Here is a 21,336-nt window from a genome sequence, read left to right as displayed (position 1 = left end):
CTGGACCAGAATTTTAAAGAAGAGCTGAAAATACCATTGAGACATAAAAGAATAATTACACAAATGGAAAGTCATACTATGTTTTTGGATTAAAAAAATCCAACATCACAAATCTGACACCAATTTTCTCTATGTTAATTGGTCAAGTTAATATGATCCTAATATAGATAACAAAACGGTTTTTTATTTTCAAGCTCAGAACAATTGAATTCTAAAATTAATATAAATTTAGAAATATATACCCAACTAGGAAAAACATGAAAAAAAAAAAGTCTTGTGGAGGGGACAGAGAAACTTTCCATTTAAAATAGCAAAGCAGGGAATCCCTGGTGGCTCAGGGATTTAGTGCCTGCCTTTGGCCCAGGGCATGATCCTGGAGTCCCGGGATCAAGTCCCACATCAGGCTCCCTGCATGGAGCCTGTTTCTCCCTCTGCCTGTGTCTCTGCCTCTCTCTCTGTGTGTCTTTCATGAATAAATAAATAAATAAAATCTTAAAAAAAAAAGAAAGAAAGAGAAAGAAAGAAGAAAGAAAGAAAGAAAGAAAGAAAGAAAGAAAGAAAGAAAGAAAGAAAGAGAACAAACAAACAAACTGAATAAAATAGCAAAGCATTTAAAAACTGTAACTTAAAAAAAAAATAAAAAAAAAAATAAAAACTGTAACTTAAAACAGTGAGATACTGGCCCCAGAACAAATAGGTGAATCTCAAAGTAGAAGAAAATTCAGGAATATACCCAAATATGGGATTTAATATCCAGTAAGTATAATTTTAAATCAGTGGAGAAAAAGATGAATTTTTCAACAAAGAGTGCTGGGACAATTCGGTAGGCACCTGGAGAACATGAAGTTGGTTCCACTCTTCCTAACACCAAAATAAATTCTAACCAAATCATTAATGTTAACTCTAAGAATTTATACTTATCTTGAGGCAGACTTTGAATGTATAACAAAGTCCCCTAAAGCCATAAAGACTGAAAAATGGGATTACATAAAAATAAAAAAAGTTTGTATGTGTATGTGAATGCAGTATGTGTGCATTCTAGAATTTACAATTGTAACTTCAACCTTTTATAAGCATCCTTTTATTGTTAGAATGCTGAAAACAAAGTTTAAAAAATAAAAATCACAAGATCAAAAGACATTATACTGTTCTTACATAGTCACATCAACGTATATCTATCATTTTTAAAGGTATATTATAAACTGGGGGCCTAGTTTTGCATATAGTAATGTACTGTGATCCTTTTCTCATGTCATTAAATATACTTTTAAAACAAAAGAGAATAATAATAATGTTTGTAAGGAATGCTGATAAACTGATCAAACTGGGTTAACTGATACACAGGGATACATTAAACTTCTCTATCTTTTAAATGCTTGAAATTTTTCAGATTAAAAAATCAGGGCATCTGGCTGGCTCAGTGGGTAGATCATGAGACTCTTATCTCGGGGTTGTAAATTCAAGCCCCACATGCGTAGAGATTACTTGAAAATAAAATCTTATGCCCCCCCCGCCCCCAACCAAAATCAACCAAAAAAAGTATGCAAGAAGAAAAACTCACAAAAAGTAGTTAAAAGACAAACCGAGAAAAAATATATGCAACTCGTTCATGGACATACGATACACAGAGTTCCTCTAAACCTCTAGGAAAAAGATTAACAACACAAATGAAAAGTGGGTAAAGAATATAGAGTCATTTCACTGAGAAAGGAATACAAATGGCTCCTAAGCATATGAAAGACATTCAACCTTACTCATAGTAAGAGAAATTAAAAGCATTCTGGGATACCATCTTCCACCTATCAGATATACAAGGATACATTGCCTCTGTTGTCTGGTCTTCAACTGTCCCTGAGAATATAGATTCTAAATCAACTTTTCCGAAAATAAGTTAATTAACTTTTCCACAGTGTAGCTACATAGTGAGATAAATTATTATGCATACTGGAAACAAAAACAAGTAGGTGCTAAGAAACCGTTAACATAGTGGCTGGTGATCAAATCTACATAGTATCTTCAGGTATCTCTGAGGTAGTGATGACTAGCTAGTCAAACACAAAGAAGTTTGTGTTTGGCAAAGAGATGTCTCAGAAAGAGACCAAAAAAATAATGCTGGGGCATGAAGAAGTATGGTGCATTCAAGAAACAGAAAGATGGGGGCACCTGGGTGGCTCAATGGTTGAACTTCTGCCTTCGGCTCAGGTCATGATCCCGGGGTCCTGGAATTGAGTCCTACATCAGGCTCCCTGTAGGGAGCCTCCCCCCTTCTCCCTCTGCTATGTCTTTGCCCCTCTCTTTGTCTCATGAATAAATAAAATCTTAAAAAAAAAAAAATGGAAAGATTATCAATTCAATATGGTTAGAGAGTGAGGGACAAAGTAAGATCAGAGACAGAAACAGGTTCTGGTTTTCTTCCTAAGAGCAAGGGATAGCTTTAAGCATTGTGGTAACAGTGGTGGTGATACTACTATTACTATTTTACACAATAGGAAACTCATTCACGGAGAGAACATATCTTTACTCAGGTCCCACAGCTGTTCAAGGGTATAGCCAAGATCCAATTCTACAGGATACTTTTTTTTTTTTTAAGATTTTATTTATTTATTTATTCACAAGAGACACAGATTGAGAGAGGCAGAGACATAGGCAGAGACACAGGCAGAGGGAGAAGCAGGCTCCATGTAGGGAGCCCGACGTGGGACTTGATCCCAGGACTCCAGGATCACACCCTGGGCCAAAGGCAGGCTCTAAACCGCTGAGCCACACAGGGACCCCCTATAGGACACTTCTGGCCTTGTTCTCAGCTAATAACAGAACTGGGGATGGATTTTCCGATTAATGTCCATCAATTTTCATTTAGAACTGGTTGAAAGTGATAATCCAAAACTGGTTTTAGATGGATTATTTATGGTTAAAAGTATTGGAACTATCTTTATATAAAGAGTCTTAAGCAAGAAACAAAAACGGACCTCTTATAATATAGCCATCTTATTTGCTTGATGATTCTCTCTTACCTCAGAGGTGTAATTTTGACAATCATCTCCTGAAGTGAGTGAAGTTTTCTTGGCAGGAGGAACATGGTCACTTTCATCGAGTGTACAGTGAAATCTCTTCCTAGATGTAAGATCCAAATTAGCAGGAGGAGGCTTTTCAGAACCATCTTTTCCAGAATCAGACAAACACATGGCATCTTGACCAAATGAAGTTACTGGAAAATTCATACTGCATAGAAAATGCATACATATGAAATCAGCAAATTAGAATGTACTTAATGAGGTTAAAGGCTGAGCTATTCGAAAGAAAACTGCCAAAAAACTTCCAAGTAATTAATATGTATGTGGCCAAGGTCACAAAAATGTTAGTTTTCCAATCAATTCATACTTGAAAACTCACAACCTGAATTCCATTAATACTGAATTAAATCCAAGGTATAGAAATAGCATTTTCTTTGTCAAGTTAAACTTTTAATCTAAAATGTCTTATAAAAAAAAAAAACACACTTCAACATCTAATGCTACTTGACAATTAAGTGTCCTAAACCAGTGACTGTCTTAATACATCAATTCTATAGTAAAGAATTTATTTTTTTATATGCAGTATATGTTTTGTTTTTTGTTTTTTGTTTTTTTAAGATTTTATTTATTTATTCATGATAGTCACACAGAGAGAGACAGAGAGGCAGAGACACAGGCAGAGGGAGAAGCAGGCTCCATGCTGGGAGCCCGATGTGGGATTCGATCCCGGGTCTCCAGGATCGCGGCCCGGGCCAAAGGCAGGCGCCAAACCGCTGCGCCACCCAGGGATCCCAGCATATGTTTTTTTAAAACACATTTTATTTATTTATTCATGAGAGACAGAAAGAGAAAGAGAGAGAAAGAGAGAGAGAGAGGCAGAGGGAGAAGCAGGCTCCATGCAGAGAGCCCGACATGGGACCCAATCCCAGGTCTCCAGGATCATGCCCTGGGCCAAAGGCAGGTGCTAAACCGCTGAGCCACCCAGGGTGCCCTATAGTAAAGAATTTAAAAAGCCCAGGATCCCTGGGTGGCTCTGGTTTAGCGCCGCCTTCAGCTCAACTGCTAATTTTTTTTAGCTTTCAAAATATTTAAGATACCAAACAAGTTTCATACAAAACTATTATACGTTTAAATGGCAGCTTTATCAGGTACAAAATCAACAATTTCTTCTCTAACTTATCACATAACTATTAAATAAGATCTTCAGGACAATTACAATAATGCTTGTGAATGGCTTATTCAGTCAATACTATTCAATTCATAAAGTAATGAATTCTTTCCTCCTAGTAAAAACAGTTTAATTCCCAGGTAATATCTGGAAGTGTACATCACTATATTGTACACTGGGAATTAATACTGCACTGTATGTTAAATGGAATTTAAATAAAAAATAAAATAGTTTAGCTCAATCATTACCTCAAGTCACTCCTTCCTTCTGTATTCACGGATTTGATCAATATAGGTGCTGGCAGTAAAGGGTTTGGCATTAACTGTGCAGTGGTATCATTAAAGTCTTCTACAGCATTGGTTGGAATTTCCACCAGAGTTAAAATGAACGCTTGTTCATCCTCACCATCTTGATGTACGTTAGCAACTAGATTCACTATCAAAGTTTAATAGTAATGAAAAGATGAACTATAAAAATCATTAATTTGTTAATTTATTACATTTCTAAAAAGTCTCACTATAACTTACCCCCACAAATAAAAAACAAATTACACCCACAAAAATAAAAAGTAATTTAATAAAGGATAAGATGGTTAACCATAGAGAGGATGTGCAATTCTGAATAACAATTTTTTTTTTGTTTTTAAGACTGTCATAGACTAAAAAATTATGTTGTTTTTCATAGTCAAATGGGGTATGGGAGTAAAAGCCAAACTATTCGCTTCTGTGATCTTTATCAAAGCAAATTATCATACCTGTTAAGTCTTGAGAACTGATTACATTCTCTTGTTGTATTTCTGGCATAGTTGGTATACCCTAAAAAAATTAAAATGCAGGAATGAGGCAGACCAAATTCTAGTTGTTTTTTTTGTTTTTGTTTTTCCAAATTCTAGTTTTAAAAAGTCTTCCAGACAACTGGATATAGTAAGAATTGTTTCAAAACTCAGCAACTCTTTAACCATATACAATTTTCCAAGTGTTTTGAAACTTTTTAATTGTACCAGTAACTTCTGATTCATTTAAAGGTTTTTTTAAAATTTATCTCTTTGAGAGCAAGAGAGAGAGAGGGAGGGAAGAGAGAAAGAGAGAGAGAGAACATGCACAAAGCAGGGGGGAGGGGCAGAGAGAAATGGAGAAGCTGGCTCTCCTTTGAGCAGGGAGCCTGATGCAGGGCTTGATCCCAGGACCCTGAAATCATGACCCAAGCAGAAGGCAGACACTTAACCAAATAAGCCACCCAGGCACCTCACTTTTGATTCATTTAAATAAACATATAGGGATTACAACTAAATTGTTGAATATGTGAATTTTATGAAATTTTTTCAAAGTAACAAGAAAGGGAGATTCAAACCCCTCAACCTTCCCTCTATCCCCAGCACAGCAGCTCTTGTACTATCAGTAGGTGACACCAGAATGGAAGCGAACTGTCTCTCCTTGCCTCCAGCATTGCTCCTTCCGATCTGTTATCCACAAAATTGCAAACACTGTATTCTCTAAAATGCAATTCTTTTTTTTTTTTTTTTAAAGATTTTATTTATTTATTCATGAGAGACACAGGGAGAGAGAGAGGCAGAGACACAGGCAGAGGGAGAAGCAGGCTCCATGCAGGGAGCCTGATGTGGGACTTGAGGGGTCTCCAGGGTCATGCCCTGGGCTGAAGGCAGTACTAAACCGCTGAGCCACCAGAGCTGCCCTAAAATGCAATTCTTTTTTTTTTTTTTTTTTGCAATTCTTATTATAATTTTCCACTGCTTAAATCTGAAAACTTTCATTTTGTAACCAACAAAGTCAGTAACTGATTCCGGCAAGCATCATCAATGGATACTAGAAGTACTAGGTATAAGATTGTCGAGTCTCAAATTACTTACTAACACAGTGCATAAAACATGCTGTTATTGGAAGAAATCTGGCAGGCCCAGGCTTGCCAGTCAACATCACCAAAAATGGGACAAACTGACATTTACATGCCTATTGAGGTAATACAAAAGGAAGAACACATCAACTAAATAGTAATTGTGCCAAAATGTTCAATCTGAATCTAATACTGAGGAACAACCACAAAAATCCAGATTGTGAATTACCCTGGAATGTCAAGTTCACAAAAGAAGGTAAAGGGCAGGAAGAACTACTCTAGATGAAGAGAATAAGGAGGACTACTAAGTACAATGTGAGAGCCTTGACTGAAACTATGTTATTACATATTATTTTTAAATCCTTGTTAGATAGTACGGTAATACTGAGTGTGACAACAGTACTATCATTTCTCTGTAAGAAACATCCTTGTTGATATTAGATATAAGCTGGAGTATGTATAGGTAAAGGCTCATGTCTGCAACTTCCAAATGGTTCAGTTTCTTACAAGTACGTATCTATATAAATGGAGAGCAAGACAGAGTAAGCAAATGAAGTAAAATGTTAATAATTAACAAACCTAAGTAAAGGGCATATGAGAATTCTCTTTTATTTTTAAAAGATTTTTATTTATTTATTCATGAGAGACACACAGAGAGGCAGAGACACGGCCAGAGGGAGAAGCAGGCTCCCTGCAGGGAGCCCAATGCTCTGGGATCACGCCCCGAGCCACCCAGGATTCCCATATATGGGAATTCTATATAAGATCTCTGCAACTTTTCTATGAGTTTGAAATTATTTCAAAATAAAAAAGTTAAAATAAACAACTTGCGGGTCAGGGAAAATCCCTTAACTCTGGATATAGCCCAAACTCTTGTAACAAGTCCTAAACATTCCGTTTATGGTCTGCTCCCAGGCTACCCAGCTCATTCACCTCGAACTACTTCATTTATATCCTACTCATAACTATTTATAGTCCCTGATATGAAATGATGTTTCTTACATATTTTTTACATATGTTCCTCTCCTTTTTCCTGGCTAATTCATACCTGTTCTTCTAGATCAAGGATTCTTTCAGTCCTGGCTGCACATCAGAATAACCTGAGTAACTTTAACAGCAACAAAAAGCAAATGCCTACACCCTACTTCCAGAGACTGATTTTACTGGATTGGGTTGAGGACCACTCCTTTACAGTCTTATGCAACTTGCCTTCATAGCACCTATTCATTTAGCAACCATTCATTTACTAATCTGTTTTCCCACAACTCTGCCTCCCCACTACCTTACACAGTATCGAACATGTAGTAGTAACATCTCAAAATAATACCTGCAACATGACTGTATTTCTCAGATTCAGTGGCCAGCAAGCAGGAGGTAAATACTCTGTACAAACACTTCCTTTTTCATAACTTTCACTGGCTATTTTATCTAGGTTCCAAAGACTAAAGACACACTCAATAAAAGTTCAGTCACAATACATTCTTGCAAGGCAAAACTATAGGAAAAGAAAACAGATCCATGATTGCCAAGCAGTGGGGGTGGCAAGGGAGTGTGTGACTTAAAAAGGGCCCTGGGGCATTTGAGGGATGATGGAACTGTTAATGTGTTGCTTACATGACTATATATGTTTGTCACAACTTGTAGAAGTACACACTAAAAAGGGTGAAGTTTACTGTGTGTAAGTTATACCTTAATATTTTTTTAAATGGAGAATAAACACCCAGCCACCCCATGTTATATTGGTATTCTTTTACCTCTGACACATGAAATGTAAGCATACTGTCTCCATCAGAGTCCTCTCTCTGGGGCTCTTTGATAGAACTCTCAGTGAGACCCATATCTGAACCAAGAGTATGGGGCCTTGTCTCAGGGGAAACAACTGGAGCAACTGACAATATCTGAACCTTTTGAGATTCCTCTTCTTGATCATCATTTCTGAAAAAGAAATTAATATATATTCGACTTTCAGAGTATGTATTACAGTTCTGTATTGAAATCAAGTGGACAACTACAGCATAATGTTTAGAGCTAAGTGAGTCAAAGATTTAATGTTCAAATTTCTAAAATATTTTTAATGCAACAGAACCCCCTTTTTCCAATCAAATTCTTACAGCTGTAGCTAATGACTATAGTTGAAACAAAATCCCAGAACCTCTTTTACCTTTCAGTTAGATTTGCTTCCTGAGAAACAGTAGTCTCTTCAATACCATGTTCACATGCCAATTTATTCTGCTCCTTATTTTCCGCTGCTGTAAGTGATCCAAGGCTTTTATCTTGTAATTCCGTTGCTTCAGAAACATTTTTCTCAGGTTCTTAAACAAAAAACACACTTAAGATGTAGTCTAAAGTAATACAGCTAAAACCTCAATATAAGAAATAAGTTCTCTATTCAAAGACAGATCACTATACAGTGGCTCTTCCAAATTTCTCTTAATCCAAAAATCAAGCTTATCCACATGGAAGAAGAGTGGTACTGGCCAATGAGATTGTTGAAGCAGATGATTAATGAATCCTACACTGCACGTTTCACTGGTGGCTGCCACAACAATTTTATGTCCACTCTATGGTGATAGTAATGTAATTACAAATCCACCTACAAAACAAGTTTAGAGGAGGGTACACATGAGGTCTGGCTAGTTCTACCTTGGGCAAAGTGTTGGGGAGGGAGTTATTTTGCAAAGAATGCCCCAAAAAGAAGAAAAAAGATTTCTACATAAAAGAGTTACTTTCAACTTGCTATTAAAATATCAACAGCAATTATCACAATACTGTATCAAATAACACTAAAATTTGTATGAAACCACAAAAGACTCTAAAGACTCAAAGTAATCTTGAAAAAGAAAAACAAACTTAAGAAGTATGACAATCACAGATTTCAAGATATCCTACAAAGCTATAGTAATTAAAACAGTATTATAAAGACACAAAAGTAGATCAATGGAAGAAAAAGAGTCCAGAAGTAAACCCACAGCTATATGGCCAATTAATCTAGGACAAAGGAAGCAAGAATATACAATGGGGAAAAGACAGTCTCTTCAGTAAATGGAAATGGAAACTGGAAAGCTACATGCCAAAGAATGAAACTGGACCACCTTCTAACTCTGCACACAAAAAGTAAACTCAAATGGACTAGAGATCTAAATGTGAGATGAAACCATAAAAATCTTAGGAAAAAACCACAGGCAATAATTTCTCTTACATCAGCTATAGCAACATTTATCTAGATATGTCTCCAGAAGCAAGGGAAACAAAAGCAAAAATAAACTATTGGGACTACATCAAAATAAAAAGCTTTACAGAAAAGGAAATCATTCACAAAATGAAAAGTCAACTACTGAATAGAAATGTGCAAATGGCATATCTGATAAGGGGTTCATATACAACATATATAAAGAACTTACACAACTTAACAGCAAAAAACAAAACATTTTGATTAAAAAATGGGCACAGATGCGGCACCTGGGTGGCTCAGTTGGTTAAATGTCTGACTATCTCAGCTCAGGTCTTGATCTCAGGGTCATGAGTTCAAGCCCTGCACTGGGCTCCATTCTAGGAGTGGAGCCTAGTTAAAAAAAAAAAGGGGGGGGGGTGCATAGGATCTGCATAGACATTCTTCCAAAGAAGACATACAGATGGACAGCAAATGAAAAGATGCTCAACATCACTAATCATCAAGGAAACGCAAATCAAAACCACAAGATATCACAACAAGAATGGCTAAATACAAACACACACACATACACACAAGAAATAACAAGTGTGGATAGGGATGTAGAAAAAAAGGCATCTTGTGTACTATTAGTGAGAATGCAAATTGGTGCAGCTGCTGTGGAAAACTGTAAGGCTGTTTCTCTAAAACTTAAAAATACAAATACCATATCATTCAATAAATTCCGCTAGTAGGTATTTACACAAAGAAACCAAAAACACTAATTCAAAAGATATATGTACCACCCCGACATTTACTGTAGCATTACTTACAATAGCCAAAATACGGAAGCAACCCAAGTGTCCATTAGCACATGAATGGATAAGGAAGATGGGATATCTACACAAAATGGGAAACAACAGGAATACTACAAAGCCATTAAAAGGATGAGATTGGGCCATTTGTGACAACAGCTATAGATGGATGGACCTAGAAGGTATTATGTTAAGTGAAGTAAGTCAGAGAAATAAATACCGTATAATTTCACTCATATATGGAATCTTTAAAAAAGCAAGTGAGGAAACAAATGAAGACCATAATCATATCTACAAATAGAGAACAAACTGGTGGCTTCCAGAGGGGAAGAAGTAGGAGAATAGATAAAGTGGGTCAAAGAGTGGAAGATACAGGCTTCCAGTTATAAAATGAATAAGTCATGAGAATAAAAGGCATAGCATAGGGAATACAGTCAATGTTATTGTAATAGCATCATATAGTGAGAAATGATAGCTCTACTTGTGTAAGCATAGCATAACATACAAACTTATTGAATCACCACATTGTACACCTGAAACTAATGTAACCCTGTGTATCGACCACACTCAAATTTTTAAAAAACTGAATAAAAATATAAAAGGTAACTTCAGCCTGCACATTGAAATAGCTTCTGGGTATTTCTGAACTAAGAGTAAGTAATGAATTAACTAACTGAATCATCAGAGTTCCTGGTTGAAAGGAAATTCCAGACATCAGGAACCACAAAGTAGGGAAAAGATGATGCTAACTATCCAGATCTTCTACCTACAGGGCTTAAGACAATCTAGATAACTTATTAAGTGCACTGTTTGTCCTGCTCTTACTAGCACATAAAAGAGTTGGGCTCTTGGCAGATGGTGGGGGTTGGTATAGGAGTAGGATTCCACACGTACATCACAAGACAGTGAGGCTATTAAAAAAAATGAAAGCACTAGGTGATCACACAGAAAGATTTTTAAAATATACTAATCTTTAAATACAGAGTGCTACTATATAAAGAACTCAATTTAAAAAAAACACAAAAGGCAGCCTGGGTGGCTCAGTGGTTTAGAGCCGCCTTCAGCCCGGGGTGTGATCCTAGAGACCCAGGATAGGGATCGAATCCCACCATCAGGCTCCCTGCATAGAGCCTGCTTCTCCTTCTGCCTGTGTCTCTGCCTCTCTCTCTGTCTCTCATGAATAAATAAAATCTTAAAAAAAAAGAAAGAAAATAAATAAGCACATGAAAAGATATTCAATATCATTGGCCATGAGGGAAATAGAAATCAAAACCACAATGAGATACTAGTTTAAGTCCCCTGGCATATCTCATAACAAGTGTCTAGGAGGATATAGAAACTGAAACCGTCACAGAATGTTGGTGAAAACAGACAATGGTGGGGTACCTGGCTGGCTCTGTTGGTAGACCATGTGATTCTTGATGTGAGTTACAAGTTCAAGCCCCACACTGGGTATACATTACTTAAAAATAAAACAAAAAAATATTTTTAAAAAGAAAACCAAAGGAAATACAGAATGTTGCTACTTTCGGGGGTTTTTTTGGTGTCTTTTGTGTTTTAAAACAGTTTATTTGTTCATGAAAACACAGAGAGAGAGGCAGAGACACAGGCAGAGGGAGAAGCAGGCTCCATGCAGGGAGCCCAATGCAGAACTTGATCCCAGGACCCTGGGATCACCACCTAAGCCAAAGGCAGGTGGTCAACCACTGAGCCACCCAAGCTTCTTGATTGCTACCTCTTTTGAAACAGTATGGCAGTTCCTCAAAAAGTGAAATACAGAATTACCATATGATCCAGCAATTCCACTTGTAGGTATAAATCCAAGACAAATGAAATCTTATGTCCACACAAAAACTTACACGAGTGTCCTTAGCAGCATTACTTCTAATAGCCATAAGATAAAAAACAACCTAAATGCCCATCAACAGATGAATGAGTAAACAAAAAGTAGTATATTTATATAATGGAATATTTGGCAAGAAAAAGAAATGGACTATTTGACACATGCTACAACATAGATGAGCCTTGAAAATATGCTAAGTAAAAGAAACCAGACACAAAAGGCCACATATTATATGATTTCATCTAAACGAAATGTCCCAAATAGGCAAAGCTACAGAAGGTAGATTATTGGTTGCCTAGGGTTGAAAAGGGTTGAAGAAAAAAAAAAAAAAGAAAAGGGTTGAAGGATATGGGGAGTGCATGCTCCAACTGTTAATGGTGAAGGTTACATAACTTTTAAACACCATAAGTATACGCTTCAACTGGGTTAACTATATAGAATTATCTCAGTAAAACGGTTACTTTTACGAGCTGAACAAGGGGTGCCTGGCTAACACAGTTGCATAAGTGTTTGACTCTTAGTTTTGGCTCAAGTCATTCTCCTGAAATTATGGGATCGAGTCCTGTGTAGGGCTCCATGCTCAGCCCAGAGATTGCATGGGACTCTCTTTCCCTCTCCCTCTGCCTCTTTTTTTTTTTTTTTTTTCCCCTCTGCCTCTTGATCCCATGCTTGCTCTCTCTAATAATCTTTTAAAAATTAGTTAATTAATTAAAATAAAACAGAAGTGCTGAACATATAATGTATGATATAGTATGCTTATATTTTTGTTCTGAAAAGAATACACATATATTTTTATACATGTATGTGTGTGTATATATGTGCGTGTGAATGTATCTACGTACCCGGTCCCACATTTAGATGCTTATACGTATAAAACACTTTTGGAAGTCTACAATAAAAACATAAAGGCAGTTTACTACTAGATATAAGGTTAGGGGACTGGGAACCAAAGTTTATTAAATTTTAAACCTGTGGACAGTGTCTTATTCTTTGCCACACACGTTTATCTTTCTAAAAAAAAAATGTTTGCTTGAATATTCATGTACACAAAAAAAAAATACACAAGAAAATGTTTAATCAAGTAAATATAGCTAACTCTTGAAAAACATGGGGTTTGAGTGCAGAAAACCTCTCATGCAGTATAAAAATCTGCATATTTGATTCTCAAAAACCCTAACCACTAATAGTATACTATTGACCAGATGCCTTATTGGTGACATAGTCAACCACCACATAATTGCATGTTAAGTATATTAGATACTGTACTCTTACAATAAAGTAAACTAGAATAAAATGTTAAGAAAATCATAAGGAAGAGAGCAAATACAGTTATAATACTATACTGCATTTATTTAAAAAAAAAATCCATGTATAAGGGCACCTGGGTGGCTCAGTCAGTTAAGCATCCAACTCTTGATTTCAGCTCAGGTCATGATCTCAGGGTCAAGATCAAGCCCCACATGGGGCTCCACACTCCATATGGAGTCTGCTTGGGATTCTCATATTCCCTCTCCTTCTCCTGCTCCCTCCACTCTTGCTCTAAATAAATAAATAAAATCTTTTTAAAAATCTGGGGTGCGTTGGCTCAGATAGTTGGGCATCTGCCTTCGGCTCAGGTCATGATCTCCAGGTCCTGGGATCAAGCCCCACAGTGGGCTCCCAAGTCAGCACAGAGTCTACTTCTCCCTCTCCTTCGGCCTCTTCCTCCCCCTGCTTGTGCTTTCTCTCTCTCTCAAATGAATAGATTTTTAAAAAACTTTTAAAAAGCCACGAAGAGTGGACTCATGCAGTTCAAACGTGTGTTATTTTGGGTCAACAAAACACAAAATGATAATGAAGCTAGTTGATGCAATTATTGGTGTTTATCTTATAGTTCACTCTCCATTTTGAAACTTTTAATACTAAATTAAGATAACTTTAACCGAATATTCCACTTGAAATGTTAATGCAATTTCTCTTGTAAAAGTAATTTTGTAGCTATTTAAGGGAATAAAATTTACCTCTTTGACTTTCTATTACTTCTCCTCTGTTTACAAACAAATTGGGAGCTTCCTGATGAACATTCAACCTGTTCGTTCTCAAAGCCTTAAGATTTGGTTTAGGCTTGGGAAATCTACTTCTCATTCTCAAATTACTGGTCACATCAGAAGTTGTATTCCTAGAAAAAGAGGGGAAGAGAGAAAAATTCATCAACCATGTAAGAACTCCATCTCATTTCATACATTATGATAGTTATATGTCACCTACTCAGGTGCCACAGTATCTCTAAGTGTTCATTTTTTAATGCTGAAAACACACAGCAGTAATTTTATTCAAAATTTAGAAGGGGGATGTCTGGGTGGCTCAATGGTTGAGCGTCTGCCTTCAGCTCAGTGTGTGATCCAGGTGTCCAGGCACGAGTCCCACCCACATCTGGCTCCCTGCAAGGAGCTTACTTCTCCCTCCCCCTGTGTCTCTGCCCCTCTCGGTGTCTCTCATGAGTAAAGAAAAGAAAATCTTAAAAAAAAAAAAAGTCTAGAGAAGGGAAGAGAATCTGGACCAAATTTGGAAAACAGAGTATATTTACATAAAACTATTTCACAAAAGCTTCAAAGATGCACACATTGCATTGACTTTAATATGCAAACCAGTAGGGGTGCCTGGCTGGCTCAGTGAGTAGACACTGTGGCTTCTGATCTCAAAGTCATGAATTCAAGCCCCATGATCAGTGTAGAGTCTATTTTAAAAAAATAAATTAAAAAAAAAAAAAGGCAAGCCAGGGGCACCTGGAGGGCTCAGATGGTTAAACATCTGCCTTAGGCTCAGGTCATGATCCCAAGGTCCTGGGATCGAGCCCCCCGTCAGGCTCCCTGCTAACAGGGAGTCTGCTTATCCCTCTCACTTGTCCCCCTTTCCCTGCTCATGCTCATACACTCTCAAATAAATAAATAAAATCTTTAAAAAAAAAATGCAAACCATTACACTGAAATCAAACCAGCCAATCCTCACTTTAAAGGCTGAGAAATTAGCAATGCCTACTTCATACTTATACAAGTATTACTCAAAAGCTATTAACTAAATTGATAGTTGGTTTAAATGTATTTATTAGGGTTGGCTCATTGGTTGAGTGAGCATCTGCCTTTGGCTCAGGTCATGATCCTAGGGTCCTGGGATGGAGTGGAGTCCCCCCCATCAGGCTCCCTGCAGGGAGCCTGCTTCTCCCTCTGCCTATGTCTCTGCCTCTCATGAATAAATAAATAAAAATCTTTTTTAAAAATGTATTTATTAATTGCATACTATAAAACTCAAGAGTTTAAGAAAGCAAAATAAACCTGATTGATATAGCGTTCTCCTTTACTTTCTCCACTAAATCAGTTTCTTCTTTAGTACTTTGCTCTTCCAATACAATCTTGTTTTCTTCTAATGATGATGGAGATGTAGTACTGACAGCTGAAGAAAGTTCCTGACATTCAGGAATAATTTTGTGATTTACATTATGTGGGCTAAAAGGAACACAGCTTTTATCCTTTGAATGAACATCAAGAAGTACACATACTCCTATTACAGAAAAAAAGAGAATATTAAAAATGACCCAATACAAGTAGGTGTCCAAAGAAAATAAATCCCTCTACATTAAGCAACTGTAAAATTCTATATTATTTTTAAAGTTTACTCTTTTTGGCTCCAAATTTAAATATAGTATCATATATTTTATGCCAGAGATTTGACTTGTTCTAAGCCTAATAATTCTTAAAGACTATAATTTTTATAGGAAAAATGAATCTGTTACCTTCAGTAACTACATAGCCTCAAATAAGTTTCAAGGTAGGATTATCTTCATTTACAATTTTTCAAAACCTGCATATTATTTTCTAAAGATTTGTGACAAGCTCCAAAGTAATACTCTGTCATTGAGAAACGAACTATATATGGGCACCTGGATGGCTTAGTTGGTAGAATATGTCACTCTTGATCTTGGGGACATGAGTTTGAGCCCCACACTGGGTGTATAATCTACTCAAAAAAACAAAAAAACAAAAAAACCCCCACAAAAACAAAAAAACAAACATGAGAGAGTAAATAAGTAAATAAATAAAAATAAATAATAAAATAAATAAAAATAAAAATAAATAAAAAACCCCACAAAAACAAAAAAACAAACATGAGAGAGTAAATAAGTCTATATAAGGAACCAACCAGAAAACTCCTTGATAAATATATAGATATGGGTCTAGAAGTCTAAAGCCTCAAATAAATGGCAGGCAACTCATCTCCAGACAAAATAATGAGGACGAATATAATTAGCATAACTATCCATTTAGTATACGTAAACTAGAAGGGTCCTCAGACAGTAAAGATAATAACTTCTCCGTAAGGTTAGTCTAATACTTATGGGTTGACATATATTTTGGGTCAGTACAAAGTAACAGAATAGTCACAACTAGATTATTTCAATGACTGCTACTGTCCCTTCATACTATATTCAATTGTCAGGTAACTGTGAAGACAATCCAAAGCAGGAACTCCTTTGCTAAAGTAAACATGTATAAAGTGATCAGTGACCAATGAGATCAGTTAACCCATGTTTATGATGCTTATGTTTATCATGTTTATGATGAATAAAGTGTAAGACTCACTATATTATTCCAGGAATAAAACTTTTTAAAAATAAACCAAGTGTACTACTTTGAAATGGTGGCTACTACATCTAAAGGGGTAAGTTAGATGGATCAATACACACATATTACTTTTTTCTGGAAAAAACCAAAATTATGCCAAATGTAAAAAGCAGATACTGCCTTATTAGTCAAATGTGGGTATAATTTCTTAAAAGCCAAAAAAGGCTTTTTTTGAAGCACCTGGCTGGCTCAGTCAGTTAAGCATTTGCCTTCGACTCAGGTCATGATTCCAAGGTCCTGGGATCAAGTCCTGCTTCCAGTTGTCTGCTCAGCAGGGAGCCTCCTTATCCCTCTCTCTGTCCTTCCCCCTCATGTTCACTCTCTCGTGCTCTCTCTCTCTCTCTCAAATAAATAAAATCTTTAAAAATAAAAGGCTTTTTTTGGTAGGACTTATATTTCATCCTTACCATCACTCTGCTCTGTACCGATCTCTGACTGCAACACTAGATCTCCCATTGTAAGTAAAGTTATAGCAGCTTCAGTGCTTCCATCATTGGTACCTTGTGAGGAAATATACCAACATTAAAATAGAAAAATGAAGCTGAAAATTGAAGTTTGTTTACTTAGAAAACATTTTTAATTCAAATATTTATCCTCTAGCAACAAGTTTCAATATCCTCCATACCACTAATGTCTTACTAGGGCAATGTTTTGTTACTACAAAAAAGAAATCATTGATTGTTAGCTTTTACTCATTGAAAATGCCTCCTTCTCATTAAGTAACTTCCTACCTTCAAAGAAAGTACAACTGTGCAGATAGAGGAAATAAGTAATATTTCTTTACTAAACATTTAATTCTTAACTCACTTCATAATTATTCCAAGAATTCCAAGTTTCTCCTGGATATAACACATTCAACAGTGGAACATATTGTTCAACTCTCCAGTAAAATGATTCATTTGCTAACAAATACCAATACAAAATCACCCTGTTAGTGTTATCCAAGTAGTTTTAGCAGTTCCCTTATTAACAGTTACCTGTTTCATCTTGGATATGTTCACCTGTGTTCACTTCCTAAAAGAGGAAAAGATAAACAATGTCTTACATATTTTCCCAAATATATGTTCTGTCTCAAAAACCATGATTTTTACAGTTCTTCAATATTATTGATTATAAAGGAGTGGAAACTGTTAAACATATGTCATGATCTTATATGTAGAAAAGTCTAAGGAATAAACTAAAAAAGCTACTAGAACTAAAGAGTTCAACAAAGTTCCAGGATGTAAGACCAATATACAAAAATCAATCATATTTCTCTACATTTGCAATAAAGAACCTGAAAGCGAAATTGAAAATACAGTTCCATTCACAACAGTAACAAAAATAACATACTTGATAATAAATTTAACAAAGGAAGTGCAAAGTCTATACTGTGCAAACTATGAAACACTGTTGAAAAAAATCAAAACCTAAGTAAATGGGCAAAAACTCATGTTCATTCATTGGAAGACAATATTGTGAAGAGGGGACTAGCCCCCGCCACAAAGTGATCTACAGATTCAATGTAATCCTAATCAGAATCTTACATAATGTGCCAAAATGACAAGTTTTTAAAATCCATATGGAATTGCCAAGAGCTCCACAACAGCCAAAACAATCCTAAACAAAGAATCAAGTAGGATGACATATTCTTTCTAATTCCAAAACATTAAGCAACCATAATCAATAGAGCATCACTGGTACAAGGATAGACATATAAATCAATGGAATAGAACTGAGAATCCAGATATACAGTCAACTGATTTTTGACACGAATCCAAGATAATTCAATGGAGGAGGAGTCTTTTCAAAGAAATACTGCAACAACTGTACAGTTACACACAATGAAGAAGGACTCTAACCTCACACCATATACAAAATTTAATTCAAAATTGATTAGACTTAAATGTAAAACTATAGGAAAATCTGGGCAGCCCTGGTGGCGCAGAGGTTTAGCGCCGCCTGCAGCCCAGGGTGTGATCCTGGAGACCCAGGATCAAGTCCCACGTCGGGCTCCCTGCATGGAGCCTGCTTCTCCCTCTGCCTGTGTCTCTGCTTCTCTCTCTCTGTGTATCTCTCATGAATAAATGAATAAAATCTTTAAAAAAAAAACTATAGATTAAAAAAAAAAAACTATAGGAAAATCTATAAAACTATTAGGATGGCTCAGTTAGTTGAGCATTGACTCTTAATTTCTTAGGTCATGATTTCAGGGTCGTGAGATTGAACTCCATGTCAGGCTCTACATCCAGCTTAAGATTCTCTCTCTCCCTCTGCTCCTGCCCCCCAAACTCGGCAGGCGTGCTCTCTAAAAAAATAAAAAATAAGTAAAACTAATAGAAGAAAAATTGGAGTCAATCTTGAGGACCTTGGCTTTCACAAAGAATTCTTAGATATTACAGAAAAGCATGAGAAACAAAAAAGATAAACTGGACTTCATAACTAAAAACTTTTTTATTTAAGATTTTACTTATTTATTTGTGAGAGACAAAGAGAGAGAGAGGCAGAGACAAAGGGAGAGGGAGAAGCAGGCTCCCTGTGAGGAGCCCAATCTGGGACTCGATCCCAGCACCCTGGGATCACGACCTGAGCCAAAGGCAGACACTCAACTACTGAGCCACTCGGGTGCTTGAAATTTTGTACTTTAAAGTGAACCATCAGGATCCCCGGGTGGCGCAGCGGTTTGGCGCCTGCCTTTGGCCCAGGGCGTGATCCCGGAGACCCGGGATCAAGTCCCACATCAGGCTCCCAGTGCATGGAGCCTGCTTCTCCCTCTGCCTGTGTCTCTGCCTCTCTCTCTCTCTGTGACTATCATAAATAAATAAAAATTTAAAAAAATAAAGTGAACCATCAAGAAAATGAAAAGACAATTCACAGAATAGAGAAAATATTTGCAAACATGTAAGTGACGAAAGACTTGTATCCAGACAATGTAAGAAAATTCTTACAATTCAATAATAAAAAGACAAACCATGAATTTTAAAAAATGGGAAAAGGCTATGAATAGACATTTCTACAAAGATGATCTACAAATGGTCAATAAGCACATGAAAACATGCTTGATGTCATTAGCCATTAGGGAATAAAAATAATCAAAACCACAGGAAGGTACCATTTCATATTCACTAAAGATGGCTAGATCCAAAAAGTCAAATAAAAAGTGTTTGCAAGGATGTGAAATTGGAACCTTTATACACTGCTAGTGGGAATGTTAAAATGGTACATCAGCTTTGGAAAACAGTTTGCTACTTCCTCAAATTATTAAACACAGAGTTACCATATGAGCCAGCAATTACACTCCTGGGAAGGTATCCAAGAAATATGAAACTGTACTGTCAATAGAGAAACTTCTACATAAATGTTTACAGTAGCATTCTTTATAATAGCCAAAAGATGGAAACGACCTAAATGTTCATGAATACATGAACAGATAAACAAAATGTGGTATTATCCATATGGAGTATTACCTGACCAAAAAAAGGAATAAAGTACTAATACATGCTAGAACATGGCTGAATCTTGAAAATATTATGCCAAGTGAAAAAAGTCAGGCACAAAAGTCCATACCATATGAGTTAATTTATATGAAACATCCAGAACAGAAAAATCTATAGAGACAAAAAGTAAATTACTGGTTATCTAGTAACCAGTAGGAGGAAATAGGGAGCAACTACTTTGTGGCCACAAGGTTTCTTTCTGAGGTGACAAAAATGCTCTAAAATGGACCATGACAATGTTTGCACATATCTATAAATATACCAAAACCCACTAAATTGTACACTTTCAATGGGTGACTTATATGGTGTGTGAGTTGTATCTTAATAGTTGTTAAAGAGTATAATTCCCAGTCTTCATTTCCAAAAACAAGATAAATACTAATCAAATAAGGAAGAGTACCAAACAAAATGCAACTAAATATATTTTAAGTAATTTGTATTTAATATGGATTTAATGGAACAGAACCTTTACCTCAGTTTATAAGGATATTAAGAGTTATTCATGCATACACCAAAAATCAATACTTTCAAGCGAAATACAAAATCCATGATTATTCACCAGTTTCTACTATGGCTCCCTATAATGACAGAAATTATAGTAAGAATGGTTTGTAAACGTAAAGCTTTCTTTTTTTTTTTTTAAGATTTTATTTATTTATTCATGAGTATACACAGAGAGGAGAGAGAGAGAGATAGAGACACAGGCAGAGGGAGAAGCAGGCTTCAAGCAGGGAGCCTGACGTGGGACTCGATCCAGGGTCTCCAGGATCACACCCCGGGCTGCAGGCGGCGCTAAACCGCTGAGCCACAGGGGCTGCCCAACTTAAAGCTTTCAAAATAAACTTCCATTCATTTGAAATAAAACAAAGAGTTAAAACAAAACACATTAAAATGGATGCTTACAACAGATAATGCCTTTAAACTTTCTTCTTCTTTCATTTCCTGAGTAGTCACATCTGTGTTTGAGAGTGGATGTTCAACAACAGCTATGCATCCTATATCTGGTGCGTTCACGGTTATTTCAAGCTGTCAAAAACAAGAAGTTTCATTATTTCATTTTGGCATACCACAGTCAGTAAAACACCATGACAAGATAAAATAAAGGGTTAAACTGAAGAAACAATCCACATTCATACACAATTTAAAAATGAAATACAGTAATTCTTAGATTGACATCAACTTGGCAAAAGTTAAAACATTTAAGGTTTTCAAAGGGTCTGTGATCCTTACAAACAGTAGGCAAAATTTCCAAGGCAATTTTCTTAGTACCTAGCATTTCACTTCTACTATCCCCACTTTGGTCTACTTACCCATAATTTCTCTCATCAATCTATTTATGGAGTGCTTTCTAAAAACTAGAGGG

General features: G+C 36.2%; 1 protein-coding gene across 5 annotated transcripts in view; it reads right to left on the bottom strand.

The window, feature by feature from the left end:
* The window catches only part of BDP1 (BDP1 general transcription factor IIIB subunit), a 91,472-nt gene that overhangs the window by 12,054 nt on the left and 58,082 nt on the right, over nucleotides 1-21,336 (bottom strand). For 4 of the 5 annotated variants that reach the window (XR_013380055.1, XM_077898114.1, XM_077898113.1 and 1 more), the window contains exons 26-35: nucleotides 20,877-20,999; nucleotides 17,475-17,511; nucleotides 16,905-16,997; nucleotides 15,151-15,376; nucleotides 13,840-13,997; nucleotides 8,195-8,345; nucleotides 7,788-7,968; nucleotides 4,937-4,997; nucleotides 4,431-4,617; nucleotides 3,015-3,222 (exon numbers count right to left, since the gene is read on the bottom strand). Coding sequence is in view for 4 of the 5 variants with exons in the window: in XM_077898114.1 (XP_077754240.1) it covers nucleotides 3,015-3,222; nucleotides 4,431-4,617; nucleotides 4,937-4,997; nucleotides 7,788-7,968; nucleotides 8,195-8,345; nucleotides 13,840-13,997; nucleotides 15,151-15,376; nucleotides 16,905-16,997; nucleotides 17,475-17,511; nucleotides 20,877-20,999 (1,425 nt within the window). In the remaining variant the exon portion in view is untranslated. Of the gene's footprint in view, nucleotides 1-3,014; nucleotides 3,223-4,430; nucleotides 4,618-4,936; nucleotides 4,998-7,360; nucleotides 7,529-7,787; nucleotides 7,969-8,194; nucleotides 8,346-13,839; nucleotides 13,998-15,150; nucleotides 15,377-16,904; nucleotides 16,998-17,474; nucleotides 17,512-20,876; nucleotides 21,000-21,336 lie in introns of those variants that run through there. The other variant, XM_077898115.1, reaches the window with a different exon arrangement.

This window comes from Canis aureus, chromosome 5 (genome assembly GCF_053574225.1).
Source record: "Canis aureus isolate CA01 chromosome 5, VMU_Caureus_v.1.0, whole genome shotgun sequence".
Classification (NCBI taxonomy): Eukaryota; Metazoa; Chordata; class Mammalia; order Carnivora; family Canidae; genus Canis; species Canis aureus.
Note: the sequence above shows the minus strand (reverse complement) of the source record. Positions and strands in the feature narration are given on the sequence as shown.